Below are 20,652 nucleotides of genomic sequence, written 5' to 3'. Positions count from 1 at the left end.
GTGTGTAACTCACTTCATCTCCACCCCATGGAGGTTTTTACTCCTTCCCAATTGCAAAGGTCAGAAAGTTAAGAAGTTGAGAGCGCAGAGCCCTTTGTGAGGCTCTTCCACTAGGAAGTGGCAAAAATGAAATTCAAACATAGGTCTACTTAAAAGTTAGTGTTTTTTTAGTGCAGCTAGAAGAAGCAAGAAGAACCACAGTCTAACAGCAGCCAGAATGAAAACCACATCCACAGTCTAACAGCAGCCAGAATGAAAACCACATCATGGAAAGTTAATAAGAATGAAAAAGCAGAGTCATGTCCCAGATGAAGGAACAAGATAAAACCCCAGAAAAACAACTAAGTGAAGTAAAGATAGGCAATCTTCCAGAAAAAGAATTCCGAATAATTATAGTGAAGATGATCCAGGATCTTGGAAGAAGAATGGACAAGATGCAAGAAACGTTTACCAAAGACCTAGGAAAACCTAAGGAACAAACAGAGATGAGCAGTGCACTAGAAGAAACCGGCAGCAGAATAACTGAGGCAGAAGAATGGATAAGTGGCCTGGAAGACCGAACAGTGGAAATCACTACTGCAGAATAGAATACAGAAAAAGAACGAAAAAAAAAAAATGAAGACAGCCGAAAAGCGAGTGTTTTTAAACACTCGCTCCGCTACTGGTAATTTAGATCTGGCTTTCTTCCAATTATGACACATTCTTATGCCATCATTCTGTTGGCCGATGTTAGAAATAATAATAGTTAACATTTATACTCTGGGTTTAGAAAGTAATTTTATGCTTGTTTTCCTTTGATCTTCACAACAATTCTGACAGATCAGGAAGTAAATATTTCTATCTTTGTTTAAATGAGGAAACTGAAGTTCAAATTGATAGTTTTGCCTAACACAATGCAATGAGTGAACAGAAAAATAGAAATTGAACATGTCACTTTAGGTAAAAAAGTTCAAGGTTCACACTGTATACAAAAATTAACTAAAAATAGATCATAGACCTATATAAAACATTATAAAACATCAAACTATGAAACTTCTAGATAAAAACATAGAAGAAAATCTTTATGATCTTTGGTTTGGCAAACATTTCTTAGGATACACAAAGCACAAACCATAAAGAATAAATTGATAAATTATGCTTGATCAAAATTTTAAGTGCTTTGAAAGATACTGTTAAGGAAATGACAAAACAAGCTACAGACTTGGAGAAAATGTTTGTAAAAACATATATCTGATAAGAGATTGGTATCCAGAATATATAAAGAATTCTCAGAAGTCAGAAATAAGAAAACAAATGGCCCTGTTATTTAAAGCTAGGCAACTTTACTGAAAGGCTACTTCACTGAAGAAGAGGTGTGAATTTAACCATGGAGGCATAAGAGTTCTGCAGTGAAAACTACAAAGCATTGTTGAAAAAAATTAAACAGGACTTAAATAAATAAAAACCATCCCAAGTTCATAGATCATAAAACTCAGTATTTTTTAATGGCAGTATTACCCAAAATGATCTACAAATTTATTACAGTCTCTATCAAAATCCCTGGGGAAGTAAATGACAACCCACCCCAGTATTCTTGCCTGGAAAACTCCACAGACAAGAGGAACCTAACGGGCTACAGTTCATGAGGTCACAAGAGTTGAATACAACTTAGCAACTAAGCCACTATCAAAATCCCAATGGCCTTTGCAGAAATGGAAAAGCTAATTCAAAAATTCATACAGAGCTGCAAGGGACCCCAAATAGCCAAGACAATCTTGAAAAAGAATAAAGCTAGAGGACTCACACTTTCTGATTTCCAAACTTGCTATTATACAAAGTTACCATAATTAAAGTATTGTAACAATATAAGAATAGACATATAAATCAATGGAATAGAATTGAGATCCCCAAAATGCTATACCTATGATGAGCTGATTTCTGACAATGTTCCCAAAAACATTCAATGGGAAACTAATAGTCTTTTCAACATATTGTGCTGGAACAACAGGATATCCATATATGAAAATGAAGTTAGATCCTTACCTCACACCACATGCAAAATCCACCTAATATGGATTGAAAACATAATTATACAAGCTAAAAACATAAAAGTCTTAGAAGAAAACATAGGGGTAAGTCTTTATGACTGTATCTGACAGTGATTTCTTAGATATAGCACCAAAATCATAAGTAATAAGAAAAACAAGTAGAAAATTTGGACTTCATCAAAATTCAAACTGTGTGTGCATAGAAGGATTAGCAAGGAAGTGGAAAGACAGTCCATAGAATAGGAGAAAATATTTGTGAATCACTTATCTGAGAAGTGTCTACTATCCAGAATATATAAAGAACTCAATAACTTAACAACAAAAAGTCAAACAGTCCAATTAAAAATGGGCAAAGGACTTGAATAGACATTTCTCCCCACTAAAAATATAAATGGCCAATGAGCACATCAAAAGACATCCCATATCCTTAGTAATTGTTGTTGTTCTTGTTGTTTAGTCACTAAATCATGTTCGACTCTTGCAACTCTATGTCTACCAGGCTACTCTATCCATGGGATTTTCCAGACAAGAGTACTGAAGTGAGTTGCCATTTCCTTCTCCAGGGGATCTTCCTGACCCAGGGATCGAACCTGTGTCTCCTGCATTGGCAGGCAGATTCTTTACTGCTAAGCTAGGGAAATGCAAATTAAAGCCAAATGAGATACCATTTCACGTCTGCTATGATGGCTATATTTTTTAAAAAAAGAAAACTAAGTTTTGGTGAAGATGTAGAGAAAGTGGAGTACTTGTAGGGAATATAAAATGGTTTAGCCACTGTGTAAAACAGTTTAGCAGTTCCTCGATAAAATAAATGTAAAATTATAATTTGATCAAGCTATTCCAATCCTAGATGTATACCCCAAAGAGTTGAGAACATGTGTTCAAATAAAACCATGTACACAATGTTCACAGCAGCATTATTCAAAATAGCTAAAGGTAGAAATAACCCAAATGTCCATCAACTGATGAACAAAAAAACAAAGTGTGGTATACCCATAAGATGGAATATCATTCAGCTGTGAAAAGCAGTGAGGTTGGTACGTGCTTCAGCATGGATGAACCGTGAAAATATTAGACTGAGTGAAAGAAACCAGACGTGAAGGTCTCTTCTTGAATGATACCACATATGTGAAATATCCAGAAGAGGCAAATTCATAGAGACAGGAAACAGGTTAATGTTTGCCAGTGGCTATTACTAATGCTAAATTTCTTGTTATATATTTTAAACCCACAAACCAAGGAAGAGACATGGATGACAAGCAAGCACACAAAAATATCATCAACTGGTGAACATCACTGGTCCTTGGGGATATGCAAAGTAAAATGACAGTGAGATAGCCTGACACACCTGCTAGAATGCCTCATATCAAAAACTCTGAAGATACCAAATACTGGCATGGATGTGGTGCTTCTCACATATCACCATGGGAGTGCAGCATGGCATCGCCCCTTAGGAAGACAGTTCCACTGTTCCTTACAAACTTAAATATACCCTTACCATATGACCCAGAAACTCTACTTTTAGGAGTTTACCCAAGAGAAATGAAGTCATAAATCTACATCAAAACATATATAGACAAGAATTTATAGCAACTTTATTAATAATAGTCCCAAACTGGAAACACCCCAAATAGCCATCACCTGATAAACGGGCAAACTGTTGCCCATCCATAAATGCAAAACTACTCTGTAATAACATGCAACAAACTACTAATATCTGCAACAGCATGAGTGAGTCTCAGAAGTATTACCTAAGTGAAAAAAGTCAGAATCAAAGGCCACATACTCTATTATTCTAAATATTTGTGTGACTTTCTGGAATGGACAAAACTGTAGGAACAGAACACTGTTGCCGGGGCTGTGGTTGGCCGGCTGGTGTTAACCACAAAGAGGCACAGGGGAATTAGGTAGAAACTGATGAGAACATTCTCTGTAGTGTTTTATAGAGGTAGTTACACAACTCGGTATATTGTCACAACTTATAAAACAGTACACATAAAAAGGGTGAATTTTACTGTATTGTAAATTACATCTCAATTCAGTTGACTTTAAAATCCACCTTTTTCTTTATCCTCAACTATTGTCTTAGGAGCACAAGCATTGAACCTTTTATTTTCACCATATTAAAAGTAGAAACAAGGTTGTTTTCTAGATGCAAAAGTCAAAATGGCTGCAATATTTTCCCCATAATTGCTCAACCCAAACAAAAGGCTGTTGGATTTATTCAGCATGAATGAGAACCAGAGAGAAATAATGGTCATACTTCTGGATTGTCAAGAAAAAGAAGAAGGATAAGAGGATGGGAGGAGGGATGGAGGATTGAATTAGTTGGAAATTAAGCAGTTATTAATTTAAATGGAGACTTCCCTGGTGGCTCAGACAGTATCGCGTCTGCCTACAACATGGGAGACCTGGGTTCGATCCCTGGGTCAGGAAGATCCTCTGGAGAAGGAAATGGTGACCCACTCCAGTATTCTTACCTGGAAAATCCCATGGACAGAGGAGCCTGGTAGACTACAGTCCATGGGGTTGCAAAGAGTCGGACATGACTGAGCGAGGAGAAGTGGTGATTAAGTTCAGTTGAGTAGGAAAGATGATTTTAAGTTTCTTAATTCAAAATCGAAAGCATTCTGGGCCCTGTGCATCCTAGGAACCTAAGCAATGGGATCATTTGAGAGAGAGTGATGCAGCATTATATTTAGAAGAAACCAAAGAATGCAAGTCCATTAAATCACCTTGTAACTTAGGAACTGGTTTGTCTATCCTCACACCTTACACAGTGCTCAGCAACTACTGCGAACACAGCAGATATTTGGAGAGCTAATGAATGAATGTACTAAAACTTGCTGAAGGACAGAATAATTTTCTATTAAATTAAAAAACTCTAAAGGGAAATGTACCACGACTGTTGTTTTGTCTATTATTACTGCCACAGTACTAGAGAAAACAGTATCTCATTCTTTATTGTGCGCTTGTTCTGAACAAGTCCTCATCAAAATAGACTGCTCCAGTGTTTTCAGGACTTTAAAAGTCAGAATAGATCTGAAAGGATTCAATGTAGACTTCAGCAATTGAATATACAATTTCAGCAAAGTATGTCCTTTGCAGTTTGAGCGCACTAAAGCTGCTGCATGGACCATATAATTGATTTGTGGCGCAGTCTGCCTGCATCTACCCAATGGTTTATTAAAATAGAATAGACAAATACCAATAAAGAGAAAAGCTCCACTGAGAATTGACCAAACCACATCACTTTCTTCACACCTAGAGTATTCCAACCAATAGTAATTTTACAGCAGCTCTCTGTGTACCAGATACAGAGCTCTGTAGCCAGAATCCCAAAATACAAGCAAGACTTTCCCTAAAGCACAACAAAGAAACGGGTTTATGAAATCACCATTAAATATAATAGAACACTGGAGAGATGAGTAGAACAGAGGCAAGATGAGATGATGCACATAACACATAAGAACCAATTAAAAATGTACCATCTCTGCAGGAAATCACCGTGTTGATAAAGCTCTTTATGAATATTAAGTACTATAGCATAGTATAAGATAAATCTGAGAGCCTGAAACACCAGTGGCCAAAAGAGGTACAATATTTTTTAAGGAAATGCATATAAAAATAGATTAAATGGTATATCAGCACCCTGAATTTATCATCATTTTCCCAGTACTGAGCATCACTTATCTTCCGTACTATGCGGTATATGGTTAGAAATAATTCTTATCAACACTTTTCTTAAGAATATAACAGATATATCCCATATGTCTGCAATATCTGGCTGCACCACAAAAAATCTGCACGTGGAGAGCTGATTCTCCTAAGAAAGAATTTTTTAAAGATTAAAAAAAAAATTAGATGTAAATTGGCTAGGTCATCCAGAAAAAATGTAGCTTTTTTTTTCCTCTGTGGCATCTATAGCTTTTAAGAATGTATTTACCGTCTCATGAGGGAAAAAATTATTTAAAGGGTTATTTAGACTTTATGTCTATGCAGGCTCACTGCAGTTTAGCTATAAACTATGATAATAGCGTGGATTGGTGACTGTAGTCTCCATCTTTTTAAATTAAGGCAAACATCTATATATCCCATTATACACACATATAGACATTCACACATACACACTCAGTTAGTTCCATTTTACATCCTTTCAGAGTATTTTTTATGCAATGGCATTTTATGAGATGAGGATGAATCATCTGGGTAAGAAACCACCTTTGCTACCTATTTGAAATTCAGACTGATTCACGTGTTCCTAGTACCTTTGCCTGGACTCTGCAAAAAAGTGAGCTAGCAGTAGAGAATTCAGCTTTCTGGGAGTTTCAACATAAGTGTTAGCACAAGGATTACAGACATCAGAATACTTGTTTCCTGGACAATGAAGTTGCTCAAGGACAGAGTTAGAATGGGGAGGTGCAATGACACAGAACGTAAAAGAAAAACTCAGAGACTGAGAAACCAAGGGAAATTATTTTCATAAAGGAAAAATCTCCACCATATGTAAAAGACCACCTGAACACAGAATTTAAATCTTTCAAAATTTGAGTTAGTTTTTTGTTGGCCCATGTGCATAGAGCCTTTGAGCAACACCAACCATGTACAAAGATGTAAATGGAGATGCTGGAAATACAAAAATCAATAAAACACAGTCCGCATAGCTCTCTATTTCTGAGGACTCAGAAGACTTTTTAAACATCAGATATCTCTTACCAAATTGTAATTTGGTGAGTTAAGTGTAGAGGAATCAAGAGGAATCAACATTTTACTGCCTTTCTATCAAACCCCAGAGGAACTTTAAAAAAGGGAGAGAGAAAAGGATAAATGTATTACATTTTTAATTTGGCCAATAGAAAACATTCTGTACTGTTAAAATGAAGTCTGTAGTTCGATTTTCATGTCTCAGATGTCCCTTTCCTGTATCACAGAAAATTACTTAGGAGGTCAATAGTATTTTTCACTATTGACATAACACTGAAGTCTCATCTTTTTCAGAGTACCTGGACTAGCTTCCCAACTATAAATATGTAAACAAGCATTTCCGTTGACATCAGTGTAAGTTATGGTCTCGCCTTCATTTATTTATATTTCTCTCTGTTTTTGTAAATAGACATATGATAAATGCTTATAATCAATGCCTTGGGAATATGGTAAGAATGGAGAGATATAAACAGAGAATCAATACAAACCACATTTACCTTCTAGGTGCTTGCAATTTGAAGGTAGCTATTTATCCCACATTTGTTTAAATCTTCCTCCCCCGGTTCCTACTTTGCTCCACACCTTTTATGGTTACTCCCTGAATATTTCACTTCAGATAAACAAACAAACAATGTTTTACCCAGATTCTAGGTCTGTCCTGATTAATATTTGTATCATAGGGAGGTTGTGCAAGTTTCTGGGAAATAAGTTTTACACAAGGTTTTATTCCATCTGTTAAAATTACTCATCCACTCACCAAGTCCAAACTAAGGTTGTCCAGTGTTACTTGAGATTATTGATGGTTTTTTGAAACTGACCTTTGCTGCCCCCCAACACCACTTTTATGGGAAACATTCCTCAGGCTGACAGAGACTCTGCTCCGAGCCACATCAAGCACCTCGCCCCAGAGCATTGGCTCCAAGTGTGTTTATTTCATGGACCAGTAAAGTTCTTCTGAATATTTTGGGAACCAGTATAATATTGCTATCTTTTTATTCTGCAGTTAAGAATTTAAAAAGCAAAACATAGCTATAAGAATTTAATGAAAATAATAACCCTTCCCCCAAAATATGTAGTAAGGATAGAACCTCATAACAATTTATAAATAGAATACATTTTGCTCTATGAAAAAGTTCATAATTCTCCTTATTTTTCTCTTATTGCCATAGATTGACTTTTGGGGACCACTACCTTTGAGCATTGCATAGGGGCTATAAAAGAATAAGTTAACCAAATATTCAATTTCTGCTGTTTATGTACCATGGCAGGGGTTCAGGCTGGCACTGCCAACAGAGTAGAGGAAGTGAGGAAATGTATGAATCAGCTCCATACCATCTCCGGCCTCCTAGCTATTCCTGTTACCAGTGTGGTCAGTACCTCACACACACAATGGGCAGGGGAAATGCCAACACAAGGATATCATTACTCGGAGTCTGCCCCAATCAAGTTAGCATACAACTAGAACACAGCAAGATTTTCTTGAAATGCAAGGACAGTTTGAGTCACCCTCACACATAGAAATTGATTAAAAATCAATGAAAAGAAACTGTATCAAAAACACAGGTAATGGTTTAGTCTCCATCTGCTGTCAAAATTCAGGCTTACCCAAGTTAAATAAAGCGACCCTTAGGAATGTAGAGTAACATAAGAAAGCAATAAAATTACCTACAGTCCTTTATCACTCCAGAGGGCTTTTTAAATGTAAATTCTTTCAAATGCAGTTGAGAAATAGGAGATCAGCAGGATCACAGGGAAATCGTATTGGTTTCGCACATGTTGATGTTTTCAAGTGATTGGGGTACGTTTTCTCACAAGCAAACAGAAAGTCTCAGAAAATATGGAAAACCTTAAGAAAAAACCTGAAAATCTCCAGAAGTATCTTCCTTTAGTTCCATAGTGGCAGCTGCAGTGACCTTAAGAACCACTGGATTTTGCACTACGTTAATGCTTTTCAGCAAAAGTGGGAGTACTGATGGAAAAATCACAAAGACATTTCCCCTTTGCTAAAATGATGGACTAATGAAGAAGACTATATCCTGGAGATTTTTAATTTTGGTCAAACTGGTCTCTTTTAGAAGCAACTTCCCTTTAGGACCTACATCTCAAAGGAGAAAACATAAACCCCAGAGTTTAGGACGCATAAATGTTCCAAGATTCAGAGTCTGGTAGAATGTTAATATTGCTAGCCACTTCACTTTATTGTTTCTGTTAGTTAGGTTCTGAGCTGGCTATGCCAACCTATTTTCCTACAAGCCCTGATACTGGTAATGCACAGTTTTCTAGAAGTATGGTTGTTTAGTTTTCTACAACTATCTTGTAGTCAAAATATCTGTATTTTATTTTCACACGTCAGTCAAAGTCGTGATGTGACCCACGTAGGAGGCTACAGGAAGGTTATTAGAAGGAATTGGAATTGAACTTCCAGTATCATTAGAGGAAATGGCTCCTGATGTGACTCTCATTCTTGGCATTGAAGTTTCTCTGCTTTGGACAAAGATGGTGCATCAGACCCTCCTGGCTTAATGGGAAAAGAGGGGGAAAAAAAACAGTAAAGAATATTTAATTCTCTTATTTGTAATTACATGTTTACTCTGTAATCTTGTAATCCAGGATTGGTATATAGGATTCCTCTCAAGTGCCAACTTCAATTGACTGGTAGTGGCTGCCTGAAGCAATAAAGTGAGAAGGATGCTGAAGCCACCTCTGGGCTCAGTGGAGAAGAAATGCCACAGTCGATTAGTGATGTCTATCAGGCAGCGCCGCACGTGTCACCCCCGTAATCTGTGACACAGTTGAGGAAATTTGCCTGCTAAGATGAATGGTCTGGGAAGACAACCAGATTCAGCTTTAGAATCGGTACATTTACCTTTGTAAATGAACAAATCGATTCTGTGATAACCAGTCTGTCTCTGTCAGTTTCACCTGAGGCGGCTCATTTGGGTGAATTGGGAAATTGGAGAGTTTAAACTACCAATGCCGAAGACCTTGGATGCTCTGCCACTGAGATGCTGCTTACCTGGAAAGGCTCTACTTAAAGGATCCTGCCACTCAGTGTCTTTGTACTTGTTATGCTTTTACCAACTCGTGGGTTTTCACCATACTGCTCCCCTTACCCTTTTTACTATTTGCTGTATTTCTTCAGTTGTAAGATGCCATCAAGGGGACAGGTAGGCTGAAGTTTTCACACATGTGAACTTGGTTATTTTTAGTGGTCCAACGGGGGGGACCACCACTATAAACATGTAAACAAACATTTCCATTGACATCAGCATAAAATGTGTTAGTTGCTCAGTCTTACCCAATTCTTTGTGACCCCATGGACTGTGACCCGCCAAGCTCCACTATCCATGGGGATTCTTCAGCTAAGGATACTGGAGTGTGTTGCCATTTCCTCCTCAAGGGGATCTTCCAGACCCAGGGATCGCCCTGGTCTGCCCACATTGCAGGTGGATTCTTTACCATCTGAACCACTAGAGAAGGACCATTTGGGAAAAGAATATGAGTCTTGCTGATTACTTAAAAATTTTCTTTCCCACTGAGAGAGTACACAGTCAGAACTTGAAGAACAGATGTCAACATCTTGGAGGAAAACCCCAGCAAGGACAAGTTAGTGGCCTGTTTACTCTTGTGAGAAATGCTGCATGACCAGCACTCAAGGCAGCACAGAGGACTGATTGTGGGGGGAAGAGCATGGACATTGACACCCTGAGTGAAAGAATTTTTTTGCAAGAGTCAACTCTGATTATGAAGATGTTTTTGGAAAAGCCAACCAATCTATTCCTCTCTTATTCCCTTTTTATGTTTGCAAAAGATCTACATGTAGATAATTCTAAAAGAACTTCTCTAGTAAGTATAAAATAAAATTTTATTTTACGCTAACATCATTTCTTAATTACTCATTCATATATCTAAAATATCAGTGCCTCTTCCAACTGATGGTACCTGAGATACTGTGGGCAGGAATCCCTTAGAAGAAATGGAGTAGGCATCATGGTCAACAAGAGTCCGAAATGCAGTACTTGGATGCAATCTCAAAAACGACAGAATGCTCTGTTCATTTCCAAGGCAAATCATTCAATATCACAGTACTGAAGAAGCTGAACTTGAACGGTTCTATGAAGACCTACAAGACCTTTTAGAACTAACATCCAAAAAAGATGTCCTTTTCATTATAGGGGACTGGAATGCAAAAGTAGGAAGTCAAGAAACACCTGGCTGCTGCTGCTACTGCTGCTGCTAAGTTGCTTCAGTCATGTCCGACTCTGTGCAACCCCATAAGACGGCAGGCCACCAGGCTTTCCCGTCCCTGGGATTCTCCAGGCAAGAACACTGGAGTAGGGTGCCATTGCCCTCTCCAAGAAACACCTGGAGTAACAGGCAAATTTGGCCTTGGTGTACGGAATGAAGCAGGGCAAAGACTAATAGAGTTTTGCCAAGAGAACACAATGGTCAGAGCAAACACCCTCTTCCAACAACACAAGAGAAGACTCTACACCTGACATCACCAGATGGTTAATGCTGTAATCAGATTGATTATATTCTTTGCAGCCAAAGATGGAGAAGCTCTATACAGTCAGCAAAAACAAGACCAGGAGCTGACTGTGGCTCAGATCATGAACTCCTTATTACCAAATTCAGACTTAAATTGAAGAAAGTAGGGAAAACCACTAGACCACTCAGGTATGACCTAAATCAAATCCCTTATGATTATACAGTGGAAGTGAGAAATAGATTTAAGGGACTAGATCTGATAGAGTGCCTGATGAACTATGGACGTAGACATAGTTCATCATGACATTGTACAGGAGACAGGGATCAAGACCATCCTCATGGAAAATAAATGCAAAAAAGCAAAATGGCTATCTGAGGAGGCCTTACAAATAGCTGTGAAAAGAAGAGAAGTGAAAAGCAAAGCAGAAAAGGAAAGATATTCCCATTTGAATGCAGAGTTCCAAAGAATAGCAAGGAGAAATAAGAAAGCCTTCCTCAGCGATCAATGCAAAGAAATAGAGGAAAACAACAGAATGGGAAAGTCTAGAGATCTCTTCAAGAAAATTAGAGATACCAAGGGAACATTTCATGCATAGATGGGCTCGATAAAGGACAGAAATGGTATGGACCTAACAGAAGCAGAAGATATTAAGAAAAGGTGGCAAGAATACACAGAAGAACTGTACAAAAAAGATCTTCACAACCCAGATAATCACAATGGTATGATCACTCACCTAGAGCCAGACATCCTGCAATGTGAAGTCAAGTGGGCCTTAGAAAGCATCACTACGAACAAAGCTAGTGGAGGTGATGGAATTCCAGTTGAGCTATTTCAAATCCTGAAAGATGATGCTGTGAAAGTGCTGCACTCAATATGACAGCAAATTTGGAACACTCAGCAGTGGCCACAGGACTGGAAAAGGTCAGTTTTCACCCCAATCCCAAAGAAAGGCAATGCCAAAGAATGCTCAAACTACTGCACAATTGCACTCACCTCACACACTAGTAAAGTAATGCTCAAAATTCTCCAAGCCAGGCTTTAGCAATACGTGAACCGTGAACTTCCAGATGTTCAAGCTGGTTTTAGAAAAGGCAGAGGAACCAGAGATCAAATTGCCAACATCCTCTGGATCATGGAAAAAGCAAGAGAGTTCCAGAAAAACATCTCTTTCTGCTTTATTGACTATGCCAAAGCCTTTGACTGTGTGGATCACAATCAACTGTGGAAAATTCTGAAAGAGATGGGAATACCAGACCACCTGACCTGCCTCTTGAGAAACCTATTTGCAGACCAGGAAGCAACAGTTAGAACTGGACATAGAACAACAGACTGGTTCCAAATAGGAAAAGGAGTACGTCAAGGCTGTATATTGTCACCCTGCTTATTGAACTTATATGCAGAGTACATCAGGAGAAATGCTGGGCTGGAAGAAGCACAAGCTGGAATCAAGATTGCCAGGAGAAATATCAATAACCTCAGATATGCAGATGATACCATCCTTATGGCAGAAAGTGAAAAAGCCTCTTGATGAAAGTGAAAGAGGACAGTGAAAAAGTTGGCTTAAAGCTCAACATTCAGAAAACGAAGATCATGGCATCTGGTCCCATCACTTCCTGGCAAATAGATGGGGAAACAGTGGAAACACTGTCAGACTTTATCTTTTTGGGCTCCAAAATCACTGCAGATGGTGACTGCAGCCATGAAATTAAAAGACACTTACTCCTTGGAAGAAAAGTTATGACCAACCTAGATAGCATATTCAAAAGCAGAGACATGACTTTGCCAACTAAGGTCCGTCTAGTCAAAGCTATGATTTTCCCAGTGGTCATGTATGGATGTGAGAGTTGGACTGTGAAGAAAGCTGAGTGCCTAAGAATTGATGCTTTTAACTGTGGTGTTGGAGAAGACTCTTGAGAGTCCCTTGGGCTGCAAGGAGATCCAACCAGTCCATCCTAAAGGAGATTAGTCCTGGGTGTTCATTGGAAGGACTGATGCTGAAGCTGAAACTCCAATACTTTGGCCACCTCATGCAAAGAGTTGACTCATCAGAAAAGACCCTGATGCTGGGAAGGATTGGAGGAAGGAGGAGAAGGGGATGACAGAGGATGAGATGGCTGGATGGCATCACCAACTACATGGACATGAGTTTGGGTAAACTCCGGGAGTTGGTGGTGGACAGGAAGGCCTGACGTGCTGCAATTCATGGGGTCACAAAGAGTCAGACACGACTGAACAACTAAACTGAATTGAACTGAGATTCAATGAAACACAGTATATTTATATCCATAATAAGCCCCAGCAGAGAACCTGATTTTTCATAGGTTGTCTAAGTTCTTTCAAGTTGGTTGCACCTCTAGGATTAGAGTTTCTGAGATCTTAATTCTTGTCTTGTTCACTTGAACATCACCTATTGTAGTATCTCATATGGTTGGTTTTAAGTTACCAAATGGGCTGAACTGCCAACTGAAACAGGTCGCCCTAAAATACAGCCTCTCTGTAGGCCAAACCAATGAGATCATTTTATTGGTAGATGTCGGACAATCCAAGGACAAGCTTTAGCTGTCAGCATAGGTTTGGAAGAGAGAAAGTACATTATCACATGTGTCACTGAATTTTTTTGCTATTTGTCAACTATAATTTTGTGGAAATAACCATTAGCCTACTTGTCTGCCTCCCTCTTTCTTTTCATCTTTAATTTCATTCTCATACCGAAGGGACTTTTTTTGTGTGACTGTTCACAATTAACAATCAATATAAAAAGAAACTATTATGTTAAATCATATAAAAATGACAATATTTTACCATTTCTGACCTACAGAATCAGCAAGTTTGTGTAGTTTAACATATGACATAGGAGACATTCACGGACAGCGGTTGACAGAGATATTTATCATTACTGAGAGCCTTCTAAATACAATAGCTCTTCCATTTGAGCTTCTGCCAGCTCTGTGGGGTTTTATGTAGCCGGTTCCATATGAAGACCTTCATTTGATCGACTACGTGTACACTATTCTTTTTTTAACAACTCAGTGAATATTTATTGCACCCTTATTATGGGGTAGGCACCACTTTCAGCCTTGGATACAAAGATGAGTGCATCACAGTCCCCACTTTGCAGAGCATGCAGTCTAAGAAGGGAGACAGGCATGGACATAATTATAGTGCAAAATAGCAAGTAACATAATAGATACAAATAACATGCTGAAAAGGCACTGGCAGAGCAAGAAGACCTCTGAGCAGGTGACATTTGTGCTAGTTCTTGAAGGATGAGCAATTTGGTGGCAGAAAAGGGAGAGAACAATACAACAGTACCAAGCAGAATGACTTGTTCAGAATCACAGAAGCACAACAAAGAAGGATGTGCTTGAAGAACCTTAGTTTGAATATAGATGGGACACGAGGCAAAAGAGAGAAGCAGCAAGAGGGGAGGCTTGGATGGAGGGAAGATTAGGTTATGAAGGGCCTTTCATGGGGGATGGGGGCTGAGAAGTTTGCATTCTATTCGGCAGGTAGAGAGGAGTCACAAAACACATATGGGTTTAAATCACTTGGATATAAAGCTGCTTTTTCTGCTTCAAATTCCTATGTCCAGTCCAGTCATCATCTAATTGTAAAGAAACCTTACATTAGCGACCCCAGAGCACCAGCTTCTGCAGTGTGAGTTCTTTGTGACCCCCCACCCCATCCCGGCACACATGTGAGCCCAAGCATCCTGGATTCCCAAGGGGTTGTTTCAGCCCTGACATCTCTCTTAAATATAGTCATTGAGCTGTGGTTCCTCACTGTGGCTGGAAGCGTAGCCAAAGACTGCATTACTGTGAGAGACTGTGGCTTTGACAGTTACATGTTCCTCCACTGCAGAGCTCTCTGCTTCACTTGGGTGAAGGAGCTTGCAAGCACACCCTTCGTGTTTTCATATTTTCCTCATTGGGTAATTGCAAAATGGGCGAATCCACCTAAATGCAGCAAGATTAATTTCATCCCAACTGCAGACTGGCTAATCAGTGGCCTAGTTTTCCAGCCATGTGATCTGGCATCTGGCACTCACCACTCATTAAATGAAATTACACAGCACCAATAAATTACCCACTCTCTCCTGGGCAGAACTTTTTCCCTTAAGCTACCTCCTGCTTAACACTTGTGTAATGTTTAATAGTACCATAGTTTATCTATAACAGGATGCCGGCTGGAATGTATGGAAACTTTACTAAGAATGGAGAATTATATATATGTGTGTGTGTGTGTGTGTACATATAAATTATACATAGACACCTGTTTATGTATTAATATATATGTGAATGAATTATCCCATTTATGTGAAGTTTCCACATGATGATCACGCATTTTTGTTTTACTTAAATCTTTATGGGAATGTTTCTAGGGTGGGGTGGAGGGGAAATTCTGCTCTGTTTGAATGCTTCTTCACCTCCAAGCTTTCTGTTCTTGGGCAGGAAATAGTCTCTCTCTGAGTCTTAGCTGTCTCAGCTATAAAATGAGAATAGTAGTAACTACCTCATAGGTTGATATGTGAATTAAGTAGGATGTGTGTGTGTGTAAGGCATTTGGTATGCAGAGAGCATCCAAAAAAATGCCAACAATTAATACTTCATGCCTGTTAGAATTGGTCTCTAAATATTGGGGCCTTCATCAGTAGCAGTAATCATTGCAGGAAAACGAATAACTGGCACCCTCAGGGACTATTAAGAGCCAGAAAGGTATTTGCCCTGCACTAAGTGACCAGAGACTGCCAGGCTTTTCCCCAGCCCTGTCTGGTTTTTTAGTGTTTCTATAGCATCCCTTGTTTTCAGACTGTGGATTGTCACATTCTAAAATCAGTAGTAAGTATAGGACCCCAGCAGCTTTCTTCCTCCCTTCATGATTCACTGACAAATCAAATCATCCAAGTTGCTGAAATTCCATCTACAGCAGGATATTAAAAGCTCTGATGGAACACCCAAGTCTGCGCTTCAGTGTCTGCACTATGTACTGTCTATTTTAGCCACTTAAAGACCTTTTATGCCTATTTCAAGATTATCGGCTATGGAGGACAAATAATGCATGATCTCACGTGTGGAATCTAAAATAATCAAATGCATGGAAGCAGAGAGTAGAATGGTGATTGCCAGAGGCCGGTGGGAGGGGGAAATAAGGAGATGTTGGTTGGAGGGTACGAAGTTTCAGTTACATATGATGGATCAGTTCTAGGGATCTAACATGCAGCTGCATGACTGTCATTAATGATTTGCTGTCTAGCCGCTCAGTCATGTCTGACTCTTTTGTGACCCATGGACTGTAGCCTGTTAGACTCCTCTGTCCATGGAATTCTTCAGGCAAGAATACTGGAGTGGGTTACAATTTTGATACTCTATTGTATCCTTGAAATTTGCTAAGAGTATAGATCTTATTAATTAGCTTGATTATTGTGATTATTTTGCAATGTATACATATGTCATAACCTCAACTTGTACATCTTAAATATATATGTAATTTTTATTTGCCAATTATACTTAAAAAAACCTGGGAGGGCATGAAAGAAACTATAATTTAATATAATAAATTAAGACTGTGACTTAATTTTTAAAAGATTATCTGCTATGTCTGTCATAGATGATATTGCTATCAAGTGACGTCAAGAAAAGTGAGAGGATACTTAGATCATTTTACATTTGTATCTGAGTGATCCTGGTCTTTAAAGGTCCATATCTTTAGTGATTCAAGAAGGAAATAATTGTACCACCTCCTTTTAAAGACAAAACATGGCATAAAAATAAAAATATCTATGTAAAGTTTTTATGGTTTTAAAAAACTATAAAAGCATTATGCTAACTCAACCTATCAAGAAGCAAAATCGGCTCCATAATCCAAATAGCATTTATCATATTGCTTGATTTTTTTGGTGATTTTTAAACAGGTAAATTCTCATGGGTCTTATTCTGCTTCTCTTCATGAAAACACTGTATGAGAGAGACCAGAACTGCCATGTTGTAGTTTATGCAAAATGCACCCCCTGAAGTTGTGCAGGAAAGTGGTCCCAAGTGAGACTGTCTTTATAATAGCTTTGAGTAATTTGGTTTTTTAGGGAGTTTTTGGTGCTTCAGTAGCCAAACCACCAGTATCCAAGATAAATACATTAATCGCCCACTCATTCCCCTCACTGTGAATGTTTGTTAGCAACATACATTCTAATTTAGAGAATAATTTTTCCAATAATTCTATGCCTTTTTCATCATTTCAAATATTATAAACTTGGTTCTACAAAATAAGTCCTAGACCTCAACTGATTCTCCCTTTTGGCACATAAATAGTACTCCATTCTTTGTTGCTGTTGCCTAGTTGCTAAATCGTGTCCTTCTCTTTGCAACCCCATGGACTAGATTTTTTGTGACCCCCAAGGACTATAGCCCACCGGGTTACTCTGTCCATGGGATTCCCCAAGAAAAAACACTGGAGTGGGCTGCTGTTTCCTTCTGGAGGGGGTCTTCCTGACACAAAGGTTGAACCTGGGTCTCCTGTGTTACAGGCAGATTCTTTACCACTGAGAAGCCCAAGTAGACTTTGTTTGAAACAAAGTATTCCTCTTATCTCACCTCTCAGTTATGTTCACACACACACACACACAGGCTGTGGACTTAAACACATCTTACTCCTTCCCTTTGGAAAGCCTTATACCTGCTTCCTTCCCTGGCAAATTTTGATGTTTCCATTAGAACTCAAGTGAAATGACCAGTCACACCCTTTTGAAACTTTCTCTGTCCAGTATGCTGGCCTCCTCCCATGCGTTTTTATAGCACCTTGCCCTTCTCTCTGTCTTAGTTCTTAGACACTTACATGCCAGCAGTTGTGCTGAACTGGAAACTCCTTAAAGACATGACCCTTTAAATCTCTTTTGTATTTACCTTGTCTGGCATATAGCAGGTTCTCAATACTTGGTGAATGATTTCATGAATTTCATTTCCCCCTAATGAAAAACTTCACTGTACTTCCAACTGATTTAGCAGATCGTGACCAATTAAGTTTGAAGTTCAATACACTTCTGATTATCTTATCAAATGACTGAAAATGTAAACATTTAAGAATGTCAGGGTAAACACTTGGGCAAGGGGGAAAGTTTAGGAGTCTTAACCTAGTTTTCCTTGCTCTTTATAAAACATCTTGATTTCTTCAGGTAGAGAAGCTTCCCCAGAGGGGCATTAACATGATAGCACAACAGAGCACTGAATGTCAATTGCAATTCTTTTTTTTTTTTTTTTTAATATTTTCAGGTTACAAATGCTGCTGCCAACTCTCTTGGTCAAATGACTCTTCATCTCCAGCCTTTTCTTGTGTGTGGAGGGGATGGATTTACTCAGTCCAACTTTGACGGCTGCATCACTTCTGCCTTATGTGTTCTGGAAGCTTTAAAGAATCATATTTAGTACTGCCTGTATTCTTATTTTTCACATGTACTTTGGGGTTTTTGTTTTCACAATTTTCTGTCATTGATTATTTTGTTTTCTCTTTTGTTGAGAGAAATTACTGGAAAAATTGTTCTTTACTGATTATTATTTTTCACATGGAGTATAAAATCAATTTTATAATTTCAGTACTTACAACTCCTACAAGAATGAAAAATCCTTTGTACTTTATACTTTTCTCCACTTTTCTGAATTGCCGTGTCTACCCACTCCTTGTTGGAGGCAAAGTAGTGCTTAAGAAAAAGCAAATAGCTCTCCCTCCAAGTTATGTCAAATCCAAGTAACAGTTTATGTTCACAGACCTTTGTTGTCCTTTTGAAAATTTCAGTCCCAAATAAAGAATAATCTCTATCAAGACATTGCGATAAATCTTCAAGTATATCTTTGATTTGATATTTTTGCAAACTGCTGAACTACAAGATTTCTCCAAACTGTGGAAACAAAGGGTAATTTTTGTTTCACGTTTCTCTTCCAAGTTATTAAATGCTCCTGAATTGTAGGTCACGTATGCCATCATCTCTAAGAACGCAGTTTGGAGGGCAACTTGACTGACAAAGAAATGTCTCTTCAAATTTTCAGAAAATAACCAGATTCAACTTGACTTTCCGAGTCTCACAGTACTTTTTAACCTTAAGAAATCCAGCCTTAATGGGAAAGATAAAAATTAAATAGAAGCTGAGAGGAATTATATTGATCTTTACCGTGTGCTATCTCCTGCGGCTAGTGCTGTTACTTTTATGCCCTCTCCAGTGTGTGCTGTGGCATTTAAACTGTGTCAAGTTTAATGAATTTAATACAAAAAAATTTTACTGAACCAGAAAATAGATGCACTTAAAATAGTTCAATATTTGCCAACTTAGCGGTTCAGCATATCACCCACACGCATCAGTGACAACCCATGACTTGCTGGCTCGAGAGAAATTGATCCCCAGCCTTCTGAACGAGTTTTGCTTGTTGCTAATTTGGAAAGCAAACTGGTGAGTTCCATTTTGTTATTTTGAAAGTAAAGAAGTCGTCACAGCCTCTCAGATCATTGCAGTCTCTCAAACTAAGAAAAGTTCCACAAAAGACCCCTTAGCTTGGCAGTATTTAAAATCTCACACTGACATGCCCACTGTCAAGCGTGCACATACACAGGCATGGGCAGAACTTGTTTATGTAACTACAGAGTGGGTTTTTTCTGTGGAAGGTTCTTATACATCTCCTACTTGCGATCAACTGATGGAAAACTGAAATGCCTACGTGTGGTTAACGTCACTTATTTTTGAAAATATAGAAAGGAAAAGGGAAATTAATGTGATCTCTTTTATGAGACAAGGAAAAATATTGAGATTTCTTTCATCATTTTGGCCTATATTTGATGAACATTTGTCTTTATTTTGGTTATACCCTTAAAATACGGTAGCAAATGTAGTCAATATATTAACTATTTTGTTTTTAACTAATATAATTCTGGAGCCATCTGACTGAAAGCATCCTAAAGCTTTAAAGCAATGTTATATTTGTTTCAAGAGTGTTTATATTCCAAAGAAGAAAAAATTATTTATAAACGTGGGATGTGTTGCTTAGAGAAAGTATGCTAAGCCATTACGGACGAGTTTTTTATTTAAAATATTTTTTAATGTGAACCATTTTTGAAAGTCTTTATTGAATTTATCATGATATTCTTTCTGCTTTATGTTCTGCTTTATGTTTTGGCGGCATGTGGGATCTTAGCTCCCTGATCAGGGATCAAACCCACACCCCTGCATTGGAAGGCGAAGTCTTAACCACTGGACCACCAGAGAATCCCACTAATGAGTTTTAATATCTGTTCATTCGAAATGTGCTTCCCTAATAATTGTGCACCTGCTTAGAAAATACTGTAGCAATATGAGAAAAGATATACAACCCTGCTTAGTATGTAGGTCATTGTTACTTTGCTGATTTAATCATTTGAAAACTCATTTTACATTTTGATCCATCTCTGATAGAA

At 38.2% G+C, this 20,652-nt stretch overlaps 1 protein-coding gene across 1 annotated transcript in view; it reads left to right on the top strand.

The window, feature by feature from the left end:
- RNLS (renalase, FAD dependent amine oxidase) overlaps positions 1–20,341 on the top strand; it is a 287,722-nt gene extending 267,381 nt beyond the window's left edge. Inside the window, exon 7 of the mRNA XM_040254709.1 lies at positions 18,486–20,341. Coding sequence (XP_040110643.1) covers positions 18,486–18,638 — 153 coding nt within the window. The 3' untranslated portion in view covers positions 18,639–20,341. The remainder of the gene's footprint in view (positions 1–18,485) is intronic.
- The last annotated feature ends 311 nt before the right edge of the window (positions 20,342–20,652 follow it).

The sequence above is a fragment of the Oryx dammah genome, unplaced genomic scaffold (assembly GCF_014754425.2).
Source record: "Oryx dammah isolate SB20612 unplaced genomic scaffold, SCBI_Odam_1.1 HiC_scaffold_14, whole genome shotgun sequence".
NCBI lineage: Eukaryota > Metazoa > Chordata > Mammalia > Artiodactyla > Bovidae > Oryx > Oryx dammah.
Note: the sequence above shows the minus strand (reverse complement) of the source record. Positions and strands in the feature narration are given on the sequence as shown.